This window comes from Protomyctophum parallelum (assembly GCF_964188405.1).
Source record: "Protomyctophum parallelum genome assembly, chromosome: 11".
Taxonomy (NCBI): domain Eukaryota; kingdom Metazoa; phylum Chordata; class Actinopteri; order Myctophiformes; family Myctophidae; genus Protomyctophum; species Protomyctophum parallelum.
Genome location: NC_139707.1, coordinates 3,433,517 through 3,460,397, shown reverse-complemented (window position 1 = coordinate 3,460,397; position 26,881 = coordinate 3,433,517). Strand labels below are relative to the sequence as shown.

The window sequence follows — 26,881 nt, the reverse complement described above, 5'->3', positions numbered from 1 at the left end:
GAAAATGCTGCATTGATGTGGGAGACTACCTGTAGCGTCAAAGTCCTATTACTTTGGGCTACTGGTTGGCCGATGCCGAGGATCTATAGTTCAGACGTGTGATAAAAAGACTGATGTCCAAACGTTGACTTAAAGTTTGAAAATGTTATTTGTTCACTGTAACTTGTAAATAAAACAAAAGAGTGTCAAAACCATATCAATCACCAGCCTGTGTCTCACAGTCAAAAAACTGTTGGCCTTCACATCAAAACAACAACAGAGCATTCAATCAGGTCTCATTAAGTAACCTGGACAACCTTGGCCTTGACCAAGCCCTTGGAATGACGTCATCAAAAAACAGAAGAAATGGCTCTTACACTACCATAGGAGAGATAACAGGCAAATGTTGAACAAAATAACAATTATTCTACATTCAACTGATTGTGTATAGACTTACTGTAAATTAAGTAATGCAGATGTTTAACAATAGTGCAACATGAAACCAAATTGACCCTTTTATGGTCCATTCAAGTTATTTGGTTTAATGTTTCACTCTCAAGAGTTAAATGTCTATAAGGGTCCATTTGGTTACCAACTCACCATTTAGCTGGGTGTGTCCACTATCATTCAATGGTTGAGCAGCACCACCTAGTGTTTATTTGATGCAACGTCAAGCACTGCAGCATCAACTGACATCACAATGCATAGAGTCGGCAGCACCAAACACCTAGCCTGGCTAATAAGCCAGACTCAAATCACACTACATCCCTGCCCAGGATAAGCTGCTATAAATAAGCAATAGGCCTATGTTTTCAGTAGCCTATTGCTCTATCTCTTTTTTAATGTGATTATGGCAAATCTCAGGATGTCACTGCACTGAGAGACATGCAGCTGAGACGTAGGTTCCATCCTGGAGGCTAATCTTTCCGGTGATAAAATGGCCACCAACGTAATAAAAAAAGTCAATCAAAGAACAAGATTCCTTTAGTTTACAGGATCTCCTCACTGGTCAACAAAAACACCTTGAAGACCTTAACAGGAGCCCTCGTACAAGGTTTCTTTGACTATATGCATATGCACCTCTTGGTACCACAGCACCTCAAAGGCCCTAAAAACAAGGCTCCAGACCTCCCAAAAGAAACTGGTCAGGCTCCTACTTAGTACTTGGCCTCACCCCCCGAGCCCACCTCACCCCTGCCCACTTTGACAGGCTGGAATGGCTTAGGGTCGACGAAAAAGTACAGCATCTTGCAATGGGTCTGGTCCACAAGATTCGATACACCACCAAGATACCCATGTACCTGTCTAAATACTTCCTTAATGTTAACGAAGTCCACACCCACAACAAAGTGAGTGCAACAAACCATGTACAACCCAGATTCGGCACAAACAAGGGACTAAATTACTTTCGCTCCTATGCCACCAAAATGTGGAACGCCCTACCAACAGTCATTAAGACATGTGAATCCCTTGACTCCTTCAAAACCGCTCTCAAAGGGCACCTACGGATGGCTGCATTTCGAAACTGGCCTCTGTAAAATCTGAATCCCCCCACCCCCCCCATTTTCCTTCACTGTATATTGTATCTTTTCCCTTTTTTTGCTTCCCATATGATGAATTCCTGTTCTGTTCTTTACCTACAGAGAAATGTCTATTTGTATGTCTCTAAATGTTTGTATGTCTTTAAATGTTTTGATGAATTGAACAATGTGGACCCTGTTGTAAACAAGTGTAATGCTTAATCGGGTCGTCCACTCACAGTTGACAGTCTTTGTATTGAGTTCGTGCTTAAAATGTACTGTAAATTCTACAAACTGTTAATAAAGATTTCATTCAATCAATCAAAAAAGTGTGACTGTGACGCAAGTCTAGCTTCTAGGCCTCTAGGGAGTGTCTGACAATAAAACGTCCATGATTTTGTGGATTCACTCACTGTTTTTTGCATTATTATTTTTGTTTTGAAGATGATGCCGCCCCCCGGAACGGGACAATAAACACAGAAAACACACGTTCGTTTAATATTATTAATAACAACTAAAGAGAAGGAGCTGGGCAATGACACAGGTAACATCTGTGAGGGAGAGCTACAGGGCCTTCAGCCAAGTGTTTTTCATTTTGTAACTTTTCTATTTTTGGCCAATATTTACTTTTGCTTTTTGGATGTCTTTTGCACTGAAAACTGTCTGGACTTTGGTGGAGGATTTTGGGGGAAAGACCCTTAAACTGCATTTCTGACTGTAGTTCTTGGAGCCTTGGCCATTCGGGCAACTTCACAAATGTAGCCTACATTTAAACCCTAGTTCAGTCAGGACAATGGATAGAATATATTTGTATTGAATATAAAATGAGCAATATATTTATGGTTTGGCAATGCATTGGATCTGCTTTTATGTACTCTGATATATAAACTAAAAGCGCATCTCCCAACCATATAGGGACTCTGAATCCCCCGTATAGGCCTACAGTACATAAACAGCAGATCCAAAACAACAGTGGTATAGCTGAGGTGATGGAGGGTGAGCAGCAGCAGCTGTGTTTGAGCAAGACCGCAGTGGTGAGCACCGCAGCATGACGGCAGCAAAGCAAGCAGGAATGAGCATTGCAAACTTCCATTATTAAATAGAGTGGTCTGAGAATGAAAGGAGTGTCACTGACATTAGTCTCGCGTAGCCAGACAACTTATTCCACAATCTCTGGAGGCAACAGTCTGGTAACGCGAGACTACTGTGTGATTGCATGAGTGGATGTGGACATGGAGTTGGTGGCCCAATGGACGGCCGCAGGGCCGGATTAACACCTCTGAGGGCCCCTGGGCACTGAAGCTAGAAGGGCCCCCCCACCTTCACGCACACGCAACATTTTTGCTGTTTTGTAGCCGTTTTGGAGCAGTTTTATGCCGTTATATTGGCCTATTTCCGGTCGCCTACCCCCCCACCTCCCCAGAGTGACAGCCAATCTAGCGCGTTGTTGCTGCTTTAGACACAATTGCACTTTTCAGCTGCCCTTCTCACCAACATTAAAACACTAATCTTTTTAGACACCATTTATTTTTATTTTTTTGAGGGGCCCCTGGTGCCCAAGGGCCCCTGGGCACGTGCCCAAAGTGTCCATATGGTAGATCCGGCCCTGGACGGCCGCCAGCAACTGCACTGAGACAGGCGCAAAGCTCAGTTTCCTGCATGAGACACCAAATGTCCACGCTCAACTAAGGGACAATCCCCAGCGACGGCTCCAGAAAATTGTGACTGGGGGGGGGGGGGGGGGGGGGGGGGGGGCTATGGGCTGGCTGAGTATTTAGAGTGGGGGCTGATTAATTTCGGTTTACGTAGAAGTCAGTCAATTGGGTTTGTGGGGAGGGGGGGGGGCTAAGGTGGGGCTAAGCCTCCTCCCCCCCCTCACTTGTGATCTTTGGCAGTCCTACTATACTCAACACCAGGCAAGGTGAGGCAAGTTTATTCAGGTGTACAGCGCATTTCAACAAGGCAGTTCAAATCAATGTGTTTCACACACAAAACATTAAAGCAAACACATTATGACTGAAGAAAGACAAGAAAAACAAGGGTCTCTATGCTATAATGATTTCTCAATGGAAGAGTCTCAGCCACTGCAGATGTACATATTGCATTAACATGAAGGTCATCCCTTTAGGCTGCTCAAAAACAGAAAAACAACATACAGTCAACATAAAAAGGCAATAGAAACAGCCATGATATGAGTGTGAACACATTTGTCATTCACTTTCCCCATAGGCTGCATGCTGCTAATCCCGCTGCATGTTTTATGATCCAGCAAGTGTGTCAAACAGTTTCCATTTTTATCTTACTTTAACATCCCAAAGGTCCTCTGTCCAAAGCCTCCTGGGATGCACAAGTTGATTTTGCTCATATCCGTTCTAGTGGCTCTCAATAAATAAGCATATATAGCTTACAATAATCTGTTAGTATCTAGGTTAAAATAAATAAGTTTTGATTATACTTGCATGCACCTCTTGGTTCTCCAATGTCAATGTCATTAAAAACTAAGCTTCAGACCTCCCTAAACAAACTGATATGACATATGATATATGATACTCTGACATAAGTCTATAACCCACCTAATTCCAACACACTTTGCTAGTGTGGGATGGCTCAGGGTAAAAAACACCCACAGCCACAACACCAGAGGAAGCACATGCAGGTACAGTCTGGTAGTCCCCAAATTTAGCACAAACCAGGGGAAATAGTACAGAGAAATCAGGTAATCAACCAGCACATACAAACAGACAATGCATGGGGAAAATAGACAAACAAAAATATAACAATACAATAAGAATGAAATTAGAAGATTCGGGGAAAGAGGATTCCTACAATTGTACTTCAATTTATGTAAGACACTCCTCAGATCTTTATCCCTAATTCCCTATAGTAAAATAAATAAAAAATAAAAGAATGCCCTGACATCGTCCATTAAATAACTGGCTTCTTTTAAAACTGTCCTGAAACAGCATTTTCCCAAAAACTACATAGTGCAGATACAGTAGGCTAAACTACTTTAAACTAGGGGAGAGAGATAGATTATATGGATGTATAACTATCTCTGACAGAAAATGCACAATCTTTTTATAGTATACTCAAAGTGTAACACAACTCTGTTTGTCCTTTATTTTATTCCTATTTATATTCAATATTTATTTGTACATATAATTATTGTTTTATCTTGATTGTTTTGTTCCACTTTTGCTTTGGCAATGTAAAGGTATGTTTTCTCATGCCAATACAAAATAAAATATATTTAATTGATGGAGAGAGAGAAACTGTTTTGAATCCTTCTCCAAATGCTTACATTTTATTCCAGTACAACTACAGTATTGCACTATTGTATCTTGGCAAGTTCACAAAGAATGATTGAGGACAGAGAACACATGTATGCAGAATTCCATAGCATTCATTTAATGTTAAATGACTTCAACTTGAGATAAAACTTGATCAAGTCTGACCTCTAGTGGTTGGTTTACAATATTGACAACTACCGGTAATTGTTAAATCAAGTGGGACCTTATTTTTCTCACACCCGATTTTAATCATTCATATTTGCTATCCCAATTGCTTAACTCAGTGCAATTGATATGAACATTGGCAACAACTCATTAACCAAAGACAAGAAAACAGTGGTCTTAATAATGTGTGTGTGTGTGTGTGTGTGTTTTACTCATTTACCCATCCTATAACTATAACAGAAGTGAGCAGCCATTTGCTCTGGGAGCCAGAGCTTGCGGTTTATTAGGGGTTAAATGGTAAATGGTGCATTTATAGGCCTATAGCGCCTTTATCCAAGGCGCTTTACATAGATTGTGCATTACATTCACCCATTCATACACCGATCGCGGCGGAAGCCATGCAAGGTACCAACCAGCACATCGGGAGCAATTTGGGGTTCAGTGTCTTGCCCAAGGACACTTCGACATGTAGACAGGAGGAGCCGGGATTCGAACCGCCGACCCATGGATCATTGGACGACCTGCTCTACCTCTTGAGCCACAGTCGCTTTGGTTATGAGGGGTTATGAGTCTTGCTCAGGGACAAACATCAACACATTGCTGGCCTGGCCTGGAATCAAACCTGTGACAACCAGGCCAGGGCCTCCGGATGCCCAGGAATTTAAAGTATTTTTTTGGGTAAACTATCCCAAAGGTGCATGTCAGTTCATGTCATAAAAACAAGCATATCTTGATGATTTAAAACAAAAACAAAAAACACAACAACTTGGGAATGTATATAATTAGTTCATCTAATCTAAACACTAGTGGTCGCACAGAGCTTCTCAGCTTGCGTTCCACTTCCAATTGTGTCTGACTGCTCATTTGTTTCATATCACTTCCAATGAAGTTCCAACTTCACCCTATGTTCTGTGTGAGTTCTCTCACCCGGTTGGATGACACTGGTATCACAACCCGAACATTTCAGGTTGAAAATGTATTTTATGTTCACTAAAGATCTGGAGAGACATGGAGACCACTGTTACTGAACATTAACAACTTCATGGTGAGCATTTCCTAATTCCTCCACCAGGTGGCATTAGAGTATCACTTTGGTTATTTGGAGCTGATGGCTGCTCCAGGTTTTACTTTTAAACTTAGTATGTGACGTCGTTTACAGACAAGGGATGTATCCCACACACAAGGCCTTATTTATTTTTATTAAAATCATTATAATGTCTAGGTACACGCGCAACATTAACAGGTGGCTATTAATATTGTATTCTTCTATATATTCTATTATATTAATATATATTATATATTCTATTATATAGAATATATTAATATATTCTATATTGTATTGTAATATTGTGGCTATGTATATTGTATTGTATTGTAACTTCAACTTCTAATACAAACAAAACCCAATTGGTTTGGTTCCAAAATGTGGAACGCCCTACCAACAGTCATTAAGACATGTGAATCCCTTGACTCCTTCAAAACCGCTCTCAAAGGGCACCTACGGATGGCTGCAATTCGAAACTGGCCTCTGTAAAATCTGAATCCCCCCCCACCCCCACCCCATTTCCCCTCACTGTATATGTATCTTTTCCCTTTTTGCTTCCTATATGATGAATTCCTGTTCTGTTCTTTAGCTACATAGAAGTGTCTATTTGTATGTCTCTAAATGTTTTGATGAATTGAACAATGTGGACCCTGTTGTAAACAAGTGTAACGCTTAATTGGGTCGTCCACTCACAGTTAACAGTCTTTGTATTGAGTTTGTGCTTAAAATGTACTGTCAATTCTACAAACTGTTAATAAATATTTCAATCAATCAATCAAAACGATTTTCCAAATGCAGATCCGGTCTGCGGCGGAAACGGAAACCGTTTGTGTAAAGTACATTGATTTTCGAAACAGTAGGCGGGGCTCAACACCGGATGTGCGCACTGAACAGCAAATAGAAACCAGGCGAAGTAGTTAAAGTTAGTCACCTCATTTTGCACCTTCAGGGCTTCCGTAACGTTCCGCAACGCGCGCTGCCTGCCAACGGATGTAAACATGAAGAGAAGGCGGTAGTACATATTTATTTCATACGTTTATTTAGTATAAAGTAAAGCCTTAATACCAGTTAACATTGTTTTGTTTGTGTCGCTTACTGCAGTAACATGCATCATGTGGTGGATTCACTGCAGTGACTTTATTTATATAGCACCTTTCATACATAAATGTAGCTCAAAGTGCTTTACAGAGCAGAACAAATAATAAAAACAAAAGCTAAACAAAACAGCATTAAAACAGGAGGATCATTATGTTACAACTTACAATAATAATAATAATAATAATAAACATTATTTATATAGCACCTTTCATACATAAATGTAGCTCAAAGTGCTTTACAATACCCATTGATGCCTGAGGCCGAATTTGGATTATCCACCCTCTCCTCCTTTTAAACCTTTTTGAGTGCACAGATCACATGTTTATTATTATATTTATTTATTATGAATATGATTGTGAATATGTTTTCATACCACGTGTTATCATCAACACTGATTATTATGATTGATCTCCAATTTTCAGTGTGCTGGTGTGGAGGGAGGCTTGACGTTTAGAAGGAACTCATCTAGAAAGACTAAACATGGTAAGAACATGAACACATGAAGTTATAATGTGACCTTGTGACGCCTTGTGGGCCATATGACTTCAATATCACCATTATTTCAAACCTTTGCCTCAATTATGATTAATGAACAGTTGTAAAAAAATAAATATAATAGGCGCTTGCAACAAGTCAAGTTTGTAGATAGGCTATTTTGGCTATTTCATCTAAGGTTGTGTTTCCCTGCGCCTCCAGAGAAGAAGCCTGGCTCCCAGTCAAGTTGCCAAAAGCAAACAAGCTGGAGATTCTTCTGAAGATGAAGACTGGAGCCAAGAGGATGTGAGTAGGGATTGTTGAGGGGTATGCCCAGCTTTGTGTCTCTGTGTGAACCATGGGATGTGATGATTTGATTGGCTGAGCACGGAATGTGATGATGTATGATGATAAGAGCCACCCTCACTTCACATGAGTGTGATTTCTTTTTAGTATCTGGTTGTCACCAGCATCATATTTTTAACCCATTCTGAACGGGCACCCATTTTGGTGTCAGCATCATGTTATGCTTTAGCTATTGAAAAATAGCAGATCTACAAGCTCATATCGCGCCACCGAGTGGCGCGATACGAGCTTGTAGGTCTGCTATTTTTTGAAAAATCGAAGAACGACTGACATTTTTAGAATCTGATCTCAGGTCAGAATGGGTTCATCAGACCCAGTGTGTGTCCAGCGGAAACCTCGTATGAATCTGATCTCAGGTCAGAATGGGTTAATCAACCTTTCATTCAACATAGAATACACACGTCACTTCAACTTGCTGCTAGATGAAGATGATTATTGCCCTATTTTAGGCATTTCATTATAGTCAGGAAAGAAAAATCTAAGATATTCCTTAAAAACAAAAAATCTAAATCAGATAACATCAAAATGTGTTTTTGTAAATCTTTTTTGTAACAATGTTACCGATAATACCAATATGGCACATTGTGAGCTTGTAGATCTGCTATTAATCGTTATAGAAGTTTGAAATGTAAGTTTAAAAATGTTATTATTGAAACATTATATTGAAACATTTAATCAAATTGTTTTACAGAGCAAAAGGAAGAAGAAAAGTGGTGGTGAAAGCAGAGAGAAGTACATCTCTCCTTTTAGGAAACCACTGACACAACTGCTGAACCTGCCTCTGTGTGTGGATGCAAGCAAACATGTACGTTGTATCATGTTGTAGGCTACTAAATATCATTATCATCATGTAATTTTATCATGTACTTTGTCTGTAATATATATATATATATATATATATTTACATTATGCTCGTTTGGTGTCTTCTAGGCTAGTATTATGTTCTTGGGTGTCAAATCTTATTATTGTCATCAATAATATTTTGTTTTCTGTTTTTCTTTTTCAACAGGAAGCGTTTATTCGAAGTATTCTCTCCAAGCCGTTTAAAATCCCTATTGCAAATTACACAGGTACATTACGATGTTAGTATTCTAGTCTAGTCTGTGAGTACACAAGTATCAATTGACATTATAGTGTGTAAAGTGAAGTAATTATGCAGTAAATGATGCAAGTTCTGTAATTACATTATTGAATAATGGCAATAGCGACACTACACTGTCACATGTGAGCTTGTTTCACTATTTTCCAAACATTTTGAAAGTGAAAGAAAGCCATTAACCCATTCTGACCTGAGATCAGATTCATACGAGGTTTCCACTGGACACACTCACTGGTCTGATTAACCCATTCTGACCTGAAATCAGATTCTAAAAATGTCAGTCGTTCTTCGATTTTTTTCAAAAATAGCAGACCTACAAGCTCGTAGCGCGCCACTCGGTGGCGCGCTATGAGCTTGTAGATCTGCTATTTTTCAATAGCTAAAGCATAACATGACGCTAACACCAAAATGGGTTCCTGTGCAGAATGGGTTAAAGCTGCAAAAGTTACGTACACCAATGAAAGTATTGTGACTAAATCACTACATCCATTGGAACACAGTTTATTTCCTGTAAAAACGGTTTTGATGAACATTCAAGGTTTCCACCTTACAATGAGACAATCATTAAAGGTCATTACACACTGGCGAATTAGCGACGCGATATATTCGTGCGAATAATTCGCATTTAAAAAAAAACAATTGAAGTCCATGCAAGCTTCCACATCAGTGGCGAATGTGCGAAAATGCGACCGTTTTCGCTTTTATTTGTTCGCTCTGGTGTCGTATTTTGCAGAGATTCGCAGGCGAACTGCAACATGCAATATTTCGCATTTTCAGATCGCTTATTCGCATCGCGTCGCTAATTCGCCAGTGTGTAATGACCTTAAGAGTTGTGTGTGTATTGTGTTGCCAGGTGCTCTGGGAGTCAGGGCGTTGGGCCTAAAGCGTGTTGTGTGTGTATTGTGTTGCCAGGTGCTCTGGGAGTCAGGGCGTTGGGCCTAAAGCGTGTTGTGTGTGTATTGTGTTGCCAGGTGCTCTGGGAGTCAGGGCGTTGGGCCTAAAGCGTGTTGTGTGTGTATTGTGTTGCCAGGTGCTCTGGGAGTCAGGGCGTTGGGCCTAAAGCGTGTTGTGTGTGTATTGTGTTGCCAGGTGCTCTGGGAGTCAGGGCGTTGGGCCTAAAGCGTGCGGGGGTGAGGAGATCCCTCCACGACCCGTACGCCGAAGGGGCTCTGGTTCTGTACCAGCCTCCGGTGGTGAGCGCTCATGACCTCCTCAAACTCGACAAGTGAGTTCCAAACAGTGTTTTGTGGGGACTATTATATGCTATTATATGGGCTATTTTTCATTGTACATTCAACTGGCGGTGTGTGTGTGTGTGTGTGTGTGTGTGTGTGTGTGTTTTCAGGGAAAAGCTCCCGGTTCATGTCGTTGTCGACCCAGTGTTAGGAAACGTCCTGCGACCTCACCAGAGAGAGGTAAAAGTACTCCTTTATTACTTGAGTAAAAATGACAGTACCACAATGTCGAAATAATCTGTTACAAGGAAAAGTCCTGTGCTCAGAATTTTCACTTGAGTAAAAGAACGTCGATGAATGTCAAGGTTAGGGGCTCATTACTAAATCGTTGCTACCTAGCAGTTACAATACCCATTGATGCCTGAGGCCGAATTTGGAAACGCTTTCTAGGGCCTGACCTAAGGTTGGATTAAAAAAATTAAAAGTTATGTATAGCAATTGCTGATGAGACGCAGAGAGCGCGCCAGCATCAAAGGTAGAACAACATACAGTATAGGTTGCACCAGGCGCCAAAACGGGCCAATCCTGCAAACTTTGAAAGCCAATGTTAGCCAATTAGGATGGATTATGAAATATGGGACAGATCCGGCTTGAACACATGACTATAGAGATATTGCTTGGATTGCTGGATTTTTGGACAGAATCTGGAGGAGTAATATAAAACAATGTGTTTTTCAAAAGTCTGCCTCTTGGTGGCGCTATAACAGGCGCTATTTATCATATATATACATTTGGGGCAGAGGTTCATCGTTGGCATCCAGGGAGTGTGTGTGCAAAATTTGGCAACGACCGGGTTAACGCCGGTGCCGGAGATTAGCTGTACACAGACGGACGGACGGACACACGGACGGAGTGCAAAACATATTCTCTCCCCATGCCTTCGGCCTGGTGGAGACAATGATGACTTTGACGCGGTACTAGCCACATTAGCTCTAGGCGATTTAGCTTCCGATTCATTTTGGGGTGAATTTTCTGACATACAGACTGTATCAATGTTGGCAGTCAAAGAAGATGGGTTGAAAATGAAGCGTATTAACCCATTCTGACCGGGCACCCATTTTGGTGTTGGCATCATGTTATGCTTTAGCTATTGAAAAATAGCAGATCTACAAGCTCATATCGCGCCACCGAGTGGCGCGATACGAGCTTGTAGGTCTGCTATTTTTGAAAAATCGAAGAACGACTGACATAGAAACATAGCTTTATCAGAAAACTGTCAGGATGTAGAAGACGTTTATAGAATCTGATCTCAGGTCAGAATGGGTTAATCCAGCTGTGTGGTTTTCCTCCTGTCCTCCAGGGGGTGAAGTTCCTGTGGGAGTGTGTGACGGGCAGGCGCATAGCGGACTCGTTCGGTTGCATCATGGCTGATGAGATGGGTCTGGGGAAGACCCTGCAGTGCATCGCCCTGATGTGGACACTGCTCCGCCAGAGCCCAGACGCCAAGCCCCACCTCAGCAAGGTTAGCTTTGATTGATTTAATCATTTATTTGTCAAAATTGTAGGCAGCACGAGGTGCAGTCCAACTAAAAGGAGAACACAAGAAAGATCCTGTGTTCCTATGTATTCAATCCATTGTGGACTATGTATCGGCATAGTATACAAAATGTCAACAAATAGAAACATCTGGGACCCCCTCCAAAAGAAAAAAGTCTGGGGACCTCCCTGCGTGTCCCAACCCACAGGTTGAGAACCACTGAGCTATACTAGGCCTGACGCAATTATTACATCATCGCCTGAGTGATCATCACAAGAATTATTTGAGCTAATCCCAATTTCCAAATCCTTTCCATCCCGACAGCGACAAAATGCTATGTTTCCATATAGATTGAAAGGTATAACATTGAAAGGTATACCATGGGCTCTCCAGGTCTAAATGGGTTCACTGTTTGACAATGAATCATCAACTAAAACGTCATGACGGTGACAACCCTCAGGTCATCGTGGTGTCCCCCTCCAGTCTGGTCAGAAACTGGTACAATGAGGTGGCCAAGTGGCTGGGAGGACGCGTCACGCCGGTCGCCATCGACGGAGGCTCCAAGGAAGACATCGACAGAAAGCTAGGTTCTGTACTGTAGCTGTCGTTCTGGATTAAAGGTCTCAGTCTCCACCAATGATTTCAGTCATTTGGATTCCATAGAAACCAATACATGTCTTCTATGGAATAATGGAATGTTGCGCCTTATAATAGCCCTAGTGCAGAGCAGTTGCACTAAAAGAAAAGCCCATTCATTTTTTTTAAACTGCTGTGATTTAGAAGACATTTTTGGAATGTCTTCCAGGGTTAAAGGTCATGTTTCTATTTGCTTGTGCTCCACAGAGAACTTCATGTGTCAGCAGAGTGCCAGAGCTCACACACCCATCCTGATCATCTCCTATGAGACCTTTCGACTTCATGCAGGAGTTCTGCATAAGGGAGAAGTTGGACTGATCATTTGTGATGAGGTACGGCCGGCATCTGTCTCCTTATGCCCCTACTTCATGCTAGGGTTTATACCGTGTGTTTTATCCTTAAGCTCACAACACATTGCATTGTGACGTGTTGTGAGCTTGTAGATCTGCTATTGTCACTATTTTGGGAGGCATCACATTTCTCTTTTGGGTCACGGCCTAAAATATTTGGGAACCTCTGCTGTGCTTCTAGGGTCACCGGCTGAAGAACTCCGAGAACCAGACGTATCAGGCCCTGAACTCCATGAGTGTGAAGAGGAGAGTTCTCATCTCTGGAACTCCTATCCAGAACGACCTGCTGGAGTACTTCAGTCTGGTGCATTTTGTTAACGCAGGAATTCTTGGTAAGCAAACCATGCTATACAAGGGGTCTTCAGCGGGGGGTCCGGGACCCCTAGGGGATCCTCAGAGTTACTACAGGGGAGCCACCAAATCTTTGTGTAATAGGATACCTTTTTTTACATACTTGAACCCTAGCATCTCTATAGATGCCAAAAACAGCATATCTAAAAACTCACAACGAGGGTAGATGGGCTATTTGTGGCAAAGGCGTTTAGTGTAGAAGGAAAACAGAGGAGCCTGGTTTCCATTGTGATTAGCTGCGTTCATTCCGTGCCCTTAACCCTTAGTTCTGTGTCAATCTGTCAATACCAGGGACAGCCCAGGAGTTCAAGAAGCGCTTTGAGCTTCCCATTTTGAAGGGCAGAGACTCAGACGCAAGTGACAAGGACAGACAATGTGGAGAGGACAAACTCAAGGAGCTGATCAGTGTCGTCAACAGGTGATCACAAAGACACTGTTGCCGTACGCACCACACATTGACAGTTATATTAACCCATTCTGACCTGAGATCAGATTCATATACGAGGTTTCCACTGGACACACACTGGTCTGATGAACCCATTCTGACCTGAGATCAGATTCTAAAAATGTCAGTCGTTCTTCGATTTTTCAAAAATAGCAGACCTACAAGCTCGTAGCGCGCCACTCGGTGGCGCGCTATGAGCTTGTAGATCTGCTATTTTTCAATAGCTAAAGCATAACATGATGCTAACACCAAAATGGGTTCCCGTTCAGAATGGGTTAAGATATCTAAAACAACTGGTTTTGATTAATAAAATTAAGTTGATTTTATGTGTATATTTCCTATTATATGTGTGTTTTAGTTTATTTTCTCTTTTCCTTTTTCACAATTTATGGATGAAAATATGACTCATTTATAGGTCATACATTGACTGATAAAGCACACAATGTGTTTTGTTGGCAGGTGTTTGATAAGGAGAACGTCAGATATCCTCTCCAAGTATCTGCCTGTGAAAATCGAGCACGTGGTCTGTTGCAGGTATGCTCTTTATGCCTTTATTGTGAATTAAGAGACATTCATTGTTCCGTGTTGGGGAGGTTAGCGGAGAAGAGATCCAGTAGAACTAATAGACAAGGCAGTTTATACCTTGTTGTGTGTCGGTGTTGCGCAGATCTACAACACGTTATGAGCTTGTAGATCTGCTATTTTCAACACAAGGCCAAGTATAAATCAGACATTACAAGGTCTGTCACAAAATACATTTTAGGGGTTCTCAACCAATGCGTGAGTATTTGTGGTGGTCCCCAGCACAAAGGGTTGAGAACCCCTGGACTAAATCAACTGTAGATTTAGTCTACTATTACCGCTATATTTATATCATATTTATTTACAGAAAAAAAAAAACATTAGGTGACTAAAATGCAACTAAAACTAAATGGAATTTTATTCAAAAGACTAAATCAACATCAAAATCTGCTGTCAACATCAACGCTGGTTTGAACCTAGTGTGATGTGTTGCTACTGTCTAAATGTGTGCGTCTTGTGCTGGATGTGTTGCAGGCTGACACCTCTCCAGACAGAGCTGTACAAGAGGTTTGTGAGGCAGACCAAACCCCAGGAGACCCTGCAGGAGGACAAGATCACCATGTCCTCCCTGTCCTCCATCACCTCTCTCAAGAAGCTCTGCAATCGTAAGCAGGGCAGCCTGTGTCACCATTCTATATCCTATGTTATTGTTGCCTAGAGCAGGGGCATTAACCACTCCAACGCTAATATCCCTACCCTGAGGAGAACTGTAGCCGAACATCACTGATCTACAAGCTCACAACGCCTCGCAGATCGAGGCATTGTGAGCTTGTACATCGGCTGATTTAGGCAAAGAGAGGCTCAGTGTATTGGGTGAAAAGAGCAGACCAAGTACAGAGTGAAAGGTCAAGTTTACTAAGTGTTGACTGTTTAACCCATTCTGAACGGGAACCCATTTTGGTGTTAGCATCATGTTATGCTTTAGCTATTGAAAAATAGCAGATCTACAAGCTCATAGCGCGCCACCGAGTGGCGCGCTACGAGCTTGTAGGTCTGTAGTGTGTGTCCAGTGGAAACCTCGTATGAATCTGATCTCAGGTCAGAATGGGTTAAGTGGCTAAATGTCTGAGAATACTCATTAACATGAACTGATGACAATGCTGTCAAACAAGTATATGAATTGAAGCTGTCTATGAAGCCTGTGAAAAAGTTAAATCTGCAACCCAATTTTATACGATGTTTAATGGGGGGGGGGGGGGGGGGCTCGGGGGTCCTTGGTCTGAAAAACATTGCAGACCCCCGGCCTAGAGAGCACAGCACTACACATTAATGTAGTGTTTACAATCATTCTGATCTGGTCTGGATCACAATGTTCTAAAACCTCTGCATGGATTACAGAGTGTGTGTCCGTCCGTGTGTCCATCCATGCAGATCCAGGTCTCATCTATGAGAAGTGTGTGCAGGCCGAGGAGGGCTTTGAAGGAGCACTGGATCTCTTTCCAGCAGGATACAACAACGCTAAAGCTGTGGAGCCTCAGCTTTCAGGTATAGGCCTGCCATCATTATTACATGATCGTGTAATCACAAAAATCATACGTTTTCAAATATTAGAAAAGAGAAAAAAAATGCCAGATCTACATGCTCACAATGCGCAAAGAAGTGACACCTTGTAAATGTGTAGATCTGCTATTACTGCATTTCTTTTCTTCACTTTTTTAAGTGTAAATATTAAATATGTGAGTGATTTCTTTGTATATTTAAGTTATTTGTCATATCCATCCTAAAAGGCAAAGGAACATCTTTATTCATTATGTTCTGAATATATGTTGAATTCCAAAAAACACGATTAAGTCGTAACTTAAAACCCATTTTGGCCGGAACCCCTTTTGGTGTTAGCACTACGTTATGCTTTAGCTGTTGAAAAATAGCAGATCTACAAGCTCGTAGCGCGCCACTCGGTGGCGCGCTACGAGCTTGTAGGTCTGCTATTTTTGAAAAATCGAAGAACGACTGACATAGAAACATAGCTTTTTCAGAACACTGTCAGGATGTAGAAGAACATTTTTAGAATCTGATCTCAGGTCAGAATGGGTTAAATGTTGTAATTGTGACAGCCCTACTATCACCTTCAGCACTAACGCTGTGTTCACACTGGCAGCTGCACACAGTCCAGAGCGACGCAGCCTAAACGTGCTCGTTGGCGTCAAACATGCGCCCGACGAGCCAGACGAATATGAAGGGAACTCCATCTTAGCCCGTGGCACTCGCCCTAGCCCTATGAAGGGATCTCCATCTTAGCCCGTAGCACTCGCCCTAGCCCTATGAAGGGAACTCCATCTTAGCCCGTGGCACTCGCCCTAGCCTCCCTATGAAGGGAACTCCATCTTAGCCCGTGGCACTCGCCCTAGCCTCCCTATGAAGGGAACTCCATCTTAGCCCGTGGGACTCGCCCTAGCCTCCCTATGAAGGGAACTCCATCTTAGCCCGTGGCACTCGCCCTAGCCTCCCTATGAAGGGAACTCCATCTTAGCCCGTGGGACTCGCCCTAGCCTCGACGACCGTACAGGCGTATGCAAAGGCTCAACTTATGTACATTAGATAGCATGTAGACATAACACTCTATAGTGTACTACTGTATACGCATAGTTTAATTATAGATATTCCACTGTTAGATTCTTAGCTTACGTATGATTCCTGAAGACTTATTTGTATGTATTTGATGTATTACCACCAGGATTAAGAGCGTCTGCTAAATGCCTAAATTGTAAATTGCAAGGGAAATATATCATGCATGGGGTTAAAAAAAGAACACAGAACTAGCGATAACTGGTGTTTTATAGATCAGATGTACAGTATATGTCGCAGTGATGAGTCATGGCGTATAGATGGACTTCACCGGGGCGGCGGTGGCTCAGGGGTAGAGTGCCTGGATGGTAACCGTAAGGTTGCCAGTTCGAACCCGGGCTCCCCCAGAGTTACTGTCGAAGTGTCCTTGAGCAAGACACTGAACCCCTAATTGCTCCTGATGTGCTGGTTGGTGCCTTGCATGGTTTCCGCTGCCATCGGTGTATGAATGGGTGAATGTAATGCACAATCTCTGTAAAGCGCCTTGGATAAAGGCGCTATATAAATACACCATTTACCATTTACCATTCATAGGCCAGTTTGTTGCCAAGGATCACTTCCATTGTGCTTCTGGACTGCTATACATCCTTAACCCATTCTGACCTGAGATCAGATTCATACGAGGTTTCCACTGGACACACACTGGTCTGATTAGCCCATTCTGACCTGAGATCAGATTCTAAAAATGTCAGTCGTTCTTTGATTTTTTTTCTCCAAAAATAGCAGACCTACAAGCTCGTAGCGCGCCACTCGGTGGCGCGCTATGAGCTTGTAGATCTGCTATTTTTCAATAGCTAAAGCATGACATGATGCTAACACCAAAATGGGTTCAGAATGGGTTAAATATTTGTCTTATTCTGCCTTGTAGGGAAGATGCTGGTCCTGGACTACATCCTGGCGCATACCAGGAGCACAACAAGTGACAAGGTGGTGCTTGTGTCCAACTACACTCAAACACTGGATCTCTTTGAGAAGTTGTGCAGATCCCGCAGGTAATTGAGACAAAAACATGCAGCAAGGGCAGAATCCATTTTCTTGCGACCGACGGCCGTCGCGACGGACCTGTCCGTCGGGGGGTCCGCCGGTCCGTCGGGGGGTCCGTCGGTCCGTCGGGGGGTCCGTCGGTCCGTCGGGGGTCCGTCGGTCCGTCGGGGGGTCCGTCGGTCCGTCGGGAGGTCCGTCGGTCCGTCGGGGGGTCTGTCGGTCGGTCGGTCCGTTTTTGCGTCGCGACCGTCGGTCGCAGGGTTAGGGTGGATGGATTCTGCCCTTGCTGCCCAAATGGTAACTCTGTCATTTCTCTACCGTTTTGGACGGGGGTGGTCTCTTTGGAATCGTGTGGCCCCCCTGGAGGTTTCTATGGGGGTCTCGAGGTTCGGGGACCCCTGGGGACCCCCACGGACCCCCAAATGGTAACTCTGTCATTTCTCTACCGTTTTGGAGGGGGTGGGCTCATTTGAATCGTGTCGCCCCCCTGGAGGTTTCTATGGGGGTCTCGAGGTTCGGGGACCCCTGGGGACCCCCAGGGACCCCCAAATGGTAATGTCACCTGTGGACACTAACTGTAATTGTCTCGCTGTCTCGCTGCTGCGCTGCGCCGCACAGACAGCAGCTTGTGTGTAACATGTGCGTTCGTGCCGTGTTGCTGGTATATTATTATTATTATATTTTTTGCGCCGCCGCGTTGTCTCGCTGCTGCGCTGCACAGACAGCAGCTTGTCCTTCCCAGCCTCCCCGTCCTGGACGGCGCAGAACAGCGTTGGATCGCCGGCCGCCTATCGTTGATCGCCCGCCGTCTCCTCGAGGACCGCCGACGCAGATGGTTTACTGCTATATGCCATAGTGTTTATTATAGCTACTATTATTACACACTGTGCTATTATCCAGATTCCTGAGGTGGACATTTCAAGAGGAGCTTGTGATTATTGCTTGCCTATAGATACAGTGCCTATTTATATTGCTATTTGCTACGTTTTAATAATTGCCAGTCATACAGTATAAATTGCCACATTGTTATACCTATACATTTACGTATTTTACTTGTATAGTGTTATATTTGATATCCTGCTACATGATTTTATACTTACCTGTTTTATCTCCGAGCTTATAATAAACTTTGTTACTTTTCTATATACGACCTGCCTGCTGCCCTTATCCGTTTTTCTCAAGCAATGACAATTTCACTGGAGCGCAGCGCTATATGCACGCAGACAGCACATGATACAGGCCTACATCCCGTCCCAAACACTGAGGACAGTGAGGAGGTAAAGTAAACTTGTTTATAATGTGGCAAGAAAAATATATTCCAATTACTTTTCGGTGCGCACTCACCATGAATCCAAGCAGAGGTCCTATAGGTAAAACACCGCCGCCACAGTCCCAATGGCCCGTGCGCAAAAAGTTGATATTTAACATTGGCTATAATCTGCCAAATCTCAACCGATTGGTATAATTCCAAATGGTATACACTCAATGAAATTTATATTTTCCATTTTTCATGGGCGTATAAGTCATAGAGCCAGAGAAAGGAGAGATATGGTATAGGGAAGCACTAAGCCCTGTTAGCCATGCAGCCTATTATGTTTCATGAGCTGTGGTGGCTTCACTGATATACAACCTTTATTCAAATAGTTGCAAATGTATTAATAAAAATACTGAGCATGTATGTTTGATATAAGGCCAAACCTCATTTGAAAGAATATATTCAGAGTATACTCTTCATTAGCAAACTGTACCAAACGAAGGAAAAACCCCCGCGGGGATAACTGACGTTATAAGAAGATAACGCCCCTGCATGACACCTCCCTGGCCACCGTATAGCGCATTGACAGGTCTGTCTGTCTGTCTGTCGTAGCATGCAGATAGACAGATAGGGGGGGGGGGGGGGGGGCAGTTTGACAACAGCGGCTGACACATGTTCATTGATTATGATTAATAGGCCTACTGTATACAGCTACTGTGCTGCTGGATCGTCGATAAATGGACTATAGGCCTACTGGACTTTGACGTTAACGTTAAAACAGAGGCCAGCCAGCGGTACCGTGACCACACCGTTCGTTGTGTGTGTGTGTGTGTGTGTGTGTGTGTGTGTGTGTGTGTGTGTGTGTGTGTGTGTGTGTGTGTGTGTGTGTGTGTGTGTGTGTGTGTGTGTGTGTGTGTGTGTGTGTGTGTGTGTGTGTGTGTGTGTGTGTGCGCGAACTTCGAGACGAGTTGGTGACAGTGGTTTGTATTTTGATTTGAAATAAATAATGATGAATAGATGTCTACTGTTCATGCTTGTGTGTGTTTTTTTTAGACAATAGACCACTTAGCAATTGCTTTAACTATGAAAGAAATGAAGACGATGAAGGATATCGATGAAATGTATGTTTCACTATATATAAAATATATACCTTGACTCTCCCTCTGAATGAAATTAAAAATCGGGTCCTAATAATTAACCCTAAAAATCTATAGACCTACCCTTAGTTTTAGCTGGAACACACGCTCAGCATCGCGGGGTTAATGGTAGGCCTACTTGGTAACTATACTTAAAAGGTCTACTTTATCCCATCACAACTATAGTGATTTTGCAGCTATTTTCAATGAACAGTATGGTCTATTGTTGATTAATGTGGTCATTTCAATCTAGGCGCCGTAATGCGCAAAATGGAGTCGACCGGTGGCCACTGATGGCCTATTATTCCTATAAATTCATATCATGCCTGTTGGTGAAATATAAACATCTAAAATGGTTCAGTAATAATTAGCATAAGTTATTATTAACGAAAAACATCTAATACTATTTTAAATTGGTCTAGTAAAGTTAGTAACTAATCAGAAGTTGTTTCAAACAACTGTTTGAAAAAACTGTTTGTTTTTCGTTAATAATAATACATGCTAATTATTATTGAACGGTAAGTATGCTGGTATGTACGCTATGGTACACTATAAGCTTGTATATCTGTTTATTTTAAGAATGCGCCGCTGCATTCTGTCAGAATCTCGTGTGTGTGTGTGTGTGTGTGTGTGTGTGTGTGTGTGTGTGTGTGTGTGTGTGTGTGTGTGTGTGTGTGTGTGTGTGTGTGTGTGTGTGTGTGTGTGTGTGTGTGTGTGTGTGTGTGTGTGTGTGTGTGTGTGTGTGTGTGTGTGTGTGTGTATGTGCACACATGTGTCACACATGATGTGTGCTATATATTTTATAGCTCTAGAGACGCAGAGACAGAGACATATTTATTTAAAATCATCCTGGCACGTAGGCCTATAGACAACGGCGTCAACTCCGCGCAAGAGCCAAAGCACCCGCTGGCAAAATAATAATAAGTTAATATATATAGGCTACTCTAAGGTGGGCACCTGTCGTTATAAACCTTCTGCACTTGCCTATAAAGCCAATGAACGGAGCTCATTTCTCTCTCTCTCTCTCTCTCTCTCTCTCTCTTTCTCTCTCTCTCTCTCTCCATCTGCCGTGCACATGCAAAGAGCGCATGCAGGTATCCAACTATCCAACATTGATAAACTGGTTCGCTTATATCCGTGCAGTATAACATCAAAGTCCAGTAGGCCTATAGTCCATTTATCGACGATCCAGCAGCACAGTAGCATATACAGTAGGCCTATTAATCATCATCAATGAACATGTGTCAGCCGCTGTTGTCAAACTGCCCCCCCCCCCCTATCTGTCTATCTGCATGCTACGACAGACAGACAGACAGACCTGTCAATGCGCTATACGGTGGCCAGGGAGGTGTCATGCAGGGGCGTTATCTTCTTATAACGTCAGTTATCCCCGCGGGGGTTTTTCCTTCGTTTAGTACTTTATTTACAGTTTGCTAATGAAGAGTATACTCTGAATATATTCAGCAGCAGGCAGGTCGTATAGAAAAGTAACAAAGTTTATTATAAGCTCGGAGATAAAACAGGTAAGTATAAAATCATGTAGCAGGATATCAAATATAACACTATACAAGTAAAATACGTAAATGTATAGGTATAACAATGTGGCAATTTATACTGTATGACTGGCAATTATTAAAACGTAGCAAATAGCAATATAAATAGGCACTGTGTTGAGATTTGACGGGATGTATGTCCTCACTTGTGTATTGTGTGTAATTCTGTACTGCTGTTCTGTGTGATATGCAGTGTTGTGCTTGTGCCACTGTGAGGCGCCAAGGCGCAAGGTATGGGATGCATGTTTGTCTCCTATAGAGCACCGAAGTCCTGACGTAACTCGCTCATCCCGACGATTCCCCTGGTTCACGGAAGTAGTTTCTCTATGGAGAATAACATGGGGTGATCTTAATATCGTCTACTATAAGCGTTGTGGTCCAAAAATAAACAAGCTGTCTCGGCGTTATTGTCAGGGAGGTGTCTCTGTATCGTTTGCAACAGTCAGTCACTCATATATGATACAGTCTGCTTCTAGCGAAAATCTAACTAATTCAGCAGCAGTAACATTAGCGTTTTCTCTCAGTCAGTTGATTCTTCATATCCATGTGAGTGAAGCGGCCGGGATCACATGTTTATTTTTCAAACACAGTTCTTATATGAATCAATCTAAAACTCCTCCTATGGTGATTTCAATGCAACTAAACAAATACATGAACCTGGGGACTGACGCCCTCTACTGAAAGTGACGTCAGACTTCGGTGCTCTATGGCGTGATCAGGTAACTCGGGTCACATGACCACTGCCTGTGTGTGGAGCGGACCGGTGTTTTTTCATTCAGTGATTGTATTGTATTGGGTCTGTCACCGTGAGAATGATGCGTGACAGGGAGCCCTTAATATAATAATAAATATGCCATGCTTGGCTAAATGGATCTAATCTTTTCTCCGAATGCAACGTGTAAGCTGCAGAACTTCTCATAACTTAACACACTGTATCCTATTCCTAGGCAAGCAATAATCACAAGCTCCTCTTGAAATGTCCACCTCAGGAATCTGGATAATAGCACAGTGTTTGTTCCCACCCAATCTCCTAAGCAGCCCAAAGATTGATTAGTGCACATATATTATCGATTATCGTATACACATTAGTACACACGACCACAAAAGATGCCACGGCAAATCAAGTGCACACCAACGATCACTGCAATAAGCCTATATCAAAATAGGATAACACTTCTATCGAAAATCACAGCAGTAAAATACAAACATGCGTGTTCACCAATATAGGGGCGCTAAGAGACAGGTGAAGCCAACCCTGAGAATATTCCACCCCTGTAAGCAGCCCTCTGAAGCCTGAATGACCGCTGTACCCAATGTACTGTACACTACAATAATACGTGCCACACCGTTAAGTTAGCAAATGCCCAATAATAATAGTAGCTATAATAAACACTATGGCATATAGCAGTAAACCATCTGCGTCGGCGGTCCTCGAGGAGACGGCGGGCGATCAACGATAGGCGGCCGGCGATCCAACGCTGTTCTGCGCCGTCCAGGACGGGGAGGCTGGGAAGGAGGATATGATATATAATAATAATAATAATATCTATACCAGCAACACGAACGCACATGTTACACACAAGCTGCTGTCTGTGCAGCGCAGCAGCGAGACAACGCGGCGGCGCAAAAAATATAATAATAATAATATACCAGCAACACGGCACGAACGCACATGTTACACACAACTGACACAAGCTGCTGTCTGTGCGGCGCAGCGCAGCAGCGAGACAGCGAGACAATTACAGTTAGTGTCCACAGGTGACATTACCATTTGGGGGTCCCTGGGGGTCCCCAGGGGTCCCCGAACCTCGAGACCCCCATAGAAACCTCCAGGGGGGCGACACGATTCAAATGAGCCCACCCCCTCCAAAACGGTAGAGAAATGACAGAGTTACCATTTGGGGGTCCGTGGGGGTCCCCAGGGGTCCCCGAACCTCGAGACCCCCATAGAAACCTCCAGGGGGGCCACACGATTCCAAAGAGACCACCCCCGTCCAAAACGGTAGAGAAATGACAGAGTTACCATTTGGGCAGCAAGGGCAGAATCCATCCACCCTAACCCTGCGACCGACGGTCGCGACGCAAAAACGGACCGACCGACCGACGGACCCCCCGACGGACCGACGGACCTCCCGACGGACCGACGGACCCCCCGACGGACCGACGGACCCCCCGACGGACCGACGGACCCCCCGACGGACCGACGGACCCCCCGACGGACCGGCGGACCCCCCGACGGACAGGTCCGTCGTGACGGACGTCGGTCGCAAGAAATGGATTCTGCCCTCCCTCAAAACATGCCTGCCTGCCTAACGCCAGGGCTCCACTGGGCGCGTCTGCGTCGCGTCTGCGTCGCGTCTCCGTCAACGTCGGGAATGTGCCCTTTTAATCAATGGAGGGTGGCTCCACTGCCCGCGTTGCGTCGCGTCTCCGTCACCATAAAATGTAACCGGTTCGTTTTTTGACGCACGCACGCGTGACGCAACGCGACGCAGACGCGCCCAGTGGAGCCCTGCCTAATGCCTATCCATAGTTATCTGTGTGTCTGTATATTTATTGAGGTGATCAACAGATCTCCATCTTGCATGTCGTCACAGGTATCTTTACGTCCGACTTGACGGCACAATGTCCATCAAGAAACGGGCCAAGATCGTGGAGAGATTCAACAGTCCATCGGTGAGTTTGACGACAGAATCGCCTGATCACAATTATTTGAGATCATTACAATTGTTCTTATCACAATGTTTATATATACACACACACACACTGTCACACACCATATATATATATATATATATATATATATATATATATACCGGTACTGTCATTGTCAGCGATATCTGTGTATATTTTACTTTTGGTTCATACCTGCCCTGTGCAGTGTTTGTTTACAAAGCCTAAAATGCAAACAAATGTCATTTTAATTTATATGTTCTAATTTTCAATGTCAAAACACACAGTTATTAACGCAATTATTAGTCAGACTCATCACTCATCTCCCTTATTGTCCACATAACACGAGTGACGATCATGTACAGTAAACCAAACGCATGTTTTCCTGTGTTTTCAGAGTCCAGAGTTCATCTTCATGCTGAGCAGCAAGGCAGGGGGGTGTGGCCTCAACCTGATCGGGGCCAATCGCCTGGTGATGTTCGACCCGGACTGGAACCCGGCCAACGATGACCAGGCCATGGCGCGCGTCTGGAGAGACGGACAGAAGAAGACCTGCTACATCTACAGACTGCTCTCTGTGAGTCTCATCATCTTTACCCATTCTGACCTGAGATCAGATTCACACGAGGTTTCCACTGGGACACACACTGGTCTGATTAAACCCATTCTGACCTGAGATCAGATTCACACAAGGTTTCCACTGGACACCACACTGGTCTGATTAACCCATTCTGACCTGAGATCAGATTCTAAAAAATGTCAGTCGTTCTTCGATTTTTCAAAAAATAGCAGACCTACAAGCTCGTATCGCGCCACTCGGTGGCGCGATATGAGCTTGTAGATCTGCTATTTTTCAATAGATAAAGCATAACATGATGCTAACACCAAAATGGGTGACCGTTCAGAATGGGTTAACTGATAGACCTGTTACAATTTACAATTTACAATTTAGGCATTTAGCAGACGCTCTTAATCCAGAGCGACTTACATTTAAGCAAGAACAAAAGCATGGGAATACATCACATAAAAGCATTTATCATGAAACATGCGTAAGCTAAGAAGGTAACAGTGGAATATCTATATGATGAAACTATACATACACTATACATAATAAACTATACATATTCACTACTATGCTATACATATGTACTATGGCGTGCTATGACTATATACAATACAATTATAGTGCTGTCTACATAACATGCTATAAGTCTGTGTCAAATGCTATCTAAGCCAACAGAAATGCTATCTAAGGGGTTAGGGTAAGTGCTATGGGCCATGATGGAGTCTGAAAAGGTGGGTTTTCAGGCTACGGCGGAAGATTGGGAGTGATGCTGCAGTTCTGACTGCAATGGGAAGTGCATTCCACAGTTTTGGAGCCAGAAGGGAGAAGAGTTTGGGACGTGTGGAGCGTTGTCCCGGCGTTTTTAGTGAGGGTACTTCTAGTTTCCCTGCGTTGGCTGATCTGAGTGCGCGGGAGGGTTTGTAGGGTTCAATCATACTTGTAAGATATGGGGGAGCCATACCTTTGGTTGCTTTGAATGCCAGCATCAGAGTTTTGTATTCTGTGCGGGCAGCGACCGGGAGCCAGTGGAGGGAGCGGAGCAGGGGGGAGACATGTGAGAATTTTGGCTGGTTGAAGACCAAGCGAGCTGCTGCATTTTGGATCAGCTGGAGAGGCTTAAGTGCACATGCTGGTAGGCCAGTAAGGAGGGAGTTACAATAGTCGAGTTTTGACAAGACTGTTGTCTGGATTAGGAGCTGGGCTGATTCCTGGGTGAGGAACGGTCTAATTCGTCGTATGTTATAGAGTGTGAACCTACATGATCGAGTGACAGCTGTGATGTGAGCTTTGAACGAGAGCTGACTGTCCAGGACAACACCAAGATTCCTGGCTGTTGGGACAGACGTTACCAGGGCGTTGTCTACGGAAATAGTTAGCTCCCGCATAGGGCAGGACTTAGCTGGGAAGAAGAGAAGCTCAGTCTTGTCTGGGTTCAGCTTGAGGTGGTTGGAGGACATCCACTGTGATATGTCAGCCAGGCATGCAGTGATGCGCTCTTCCACCTGAGTGGCAGAGGGGGGGGAAGGATAGGAACAGTTGTGTGTCATCGGCGTAGCAGTGATAGGATATATTGTGAGCAGAGATGATAGTGCCAAGGGATTTAGTGTACAGTGAGAAAAGGAGGGGACCAAGTACAGATCCCTGTGGGACCCCAGTATGTTATGATACAGACTGCTCTCTGTCAGTCATCATCTTAACTGATAGACCTGCTATGATACAGACTGCTCTCTGTCAGTCATCATCTTAACTGATAGACCTGCTATGATACAGACTGCTCTCTGTCAGTCATCATCTTAACTGATAGACCTGTTATGATACAGACTGCTCTGTCAGTCATCATCTTTACTGATAGACCTGCTATGATACAGACTGCTCTCTGTCAGTCATCATCTTTACTGATAGACCTGTTATGATACAGACTGCTCTCTGTCAGTCATCATCTTAACTGATAGACCTGCTATGATACAGACTGCTCTGTCAGTCATCATCTTAACTGATAGACCTGTTATGATACAGACTGCTCTCTGTCAGTCATCAT

At 43.5% G+C, this 26,881-nt stretch overlaps 1 protein-coding gene across 1 annotated transcript in view; it reads left to right on the top strand.

Annotated features, from left to right (window-relative positions):
- The first annotated feature begins 6,971 nt into the window (after positions 1-6,971).
- rad54l (RAD54 like) overlaps positions 6,972-26,881 on the top strand; it is a 29,478-nt gene continuing 9,568 nt past the window's right edge. The window contains exons 1-18 of the mRNA XM_083776445.1: positions 6,972-7,011; positions 7,520-7,580; positions 7,794-7,877; positions 8,629-8,742; positions 8,947-9,007; positions 10,126-10,261; positions 10,382-10,451; positions 11,572-11,733; positions 12,209-12,335; positions 12,592-12,716; positions 12,916-13,066; positions 13,377-13,503; positions 13,990-14,064; positions 14,587-14,717; positions 15,484-15,597; positions 17,546-17,669; positions 24,203-24,281; positions 24,676-24,855. Coding sequence (XP_083632571.1) covers positions 7,578-7,580; positions 7,794-7,877; positions 8,629-8,742; positions 8,947-9,007; positions 10,126-10,261; positions 10,382-10,451; positions 11,572-11,733; positions 12,209-12,335; positions 12,592-12,716; positions 12,916-13,066; positions 13,377-13,503; positions 13,990-14,064; positions 14,587-14,717; positions 15,484-15,597; positions 17,546-17,669; positions 24,203-24,281; positions 24,676-24,855 — 1,863 coding nt within the window. The 5' untranslated portion in view covers positions 6,972-7,011; positions 7,520-7,577. The remainder of the gene's footprint in view (positions 7,012-7,519; positions 7,581-7,793; positions 7,878-8,628; positions 8,743-8,946; positions 9,008-10,125; positions 10,262-10,381; positions 10,452-11,571; positions 11,734-12,208; positions 12,336-12,591; positions 12,717-12,915; positions 13,067-13,376; positions 13,504-13,989; positions 14,065-14,586; positions 14,718-15,483; positions 15,598-17,545; positions 17,670-24,202; positions 24,282-24,675; positions 24,856-26,881) is intronic.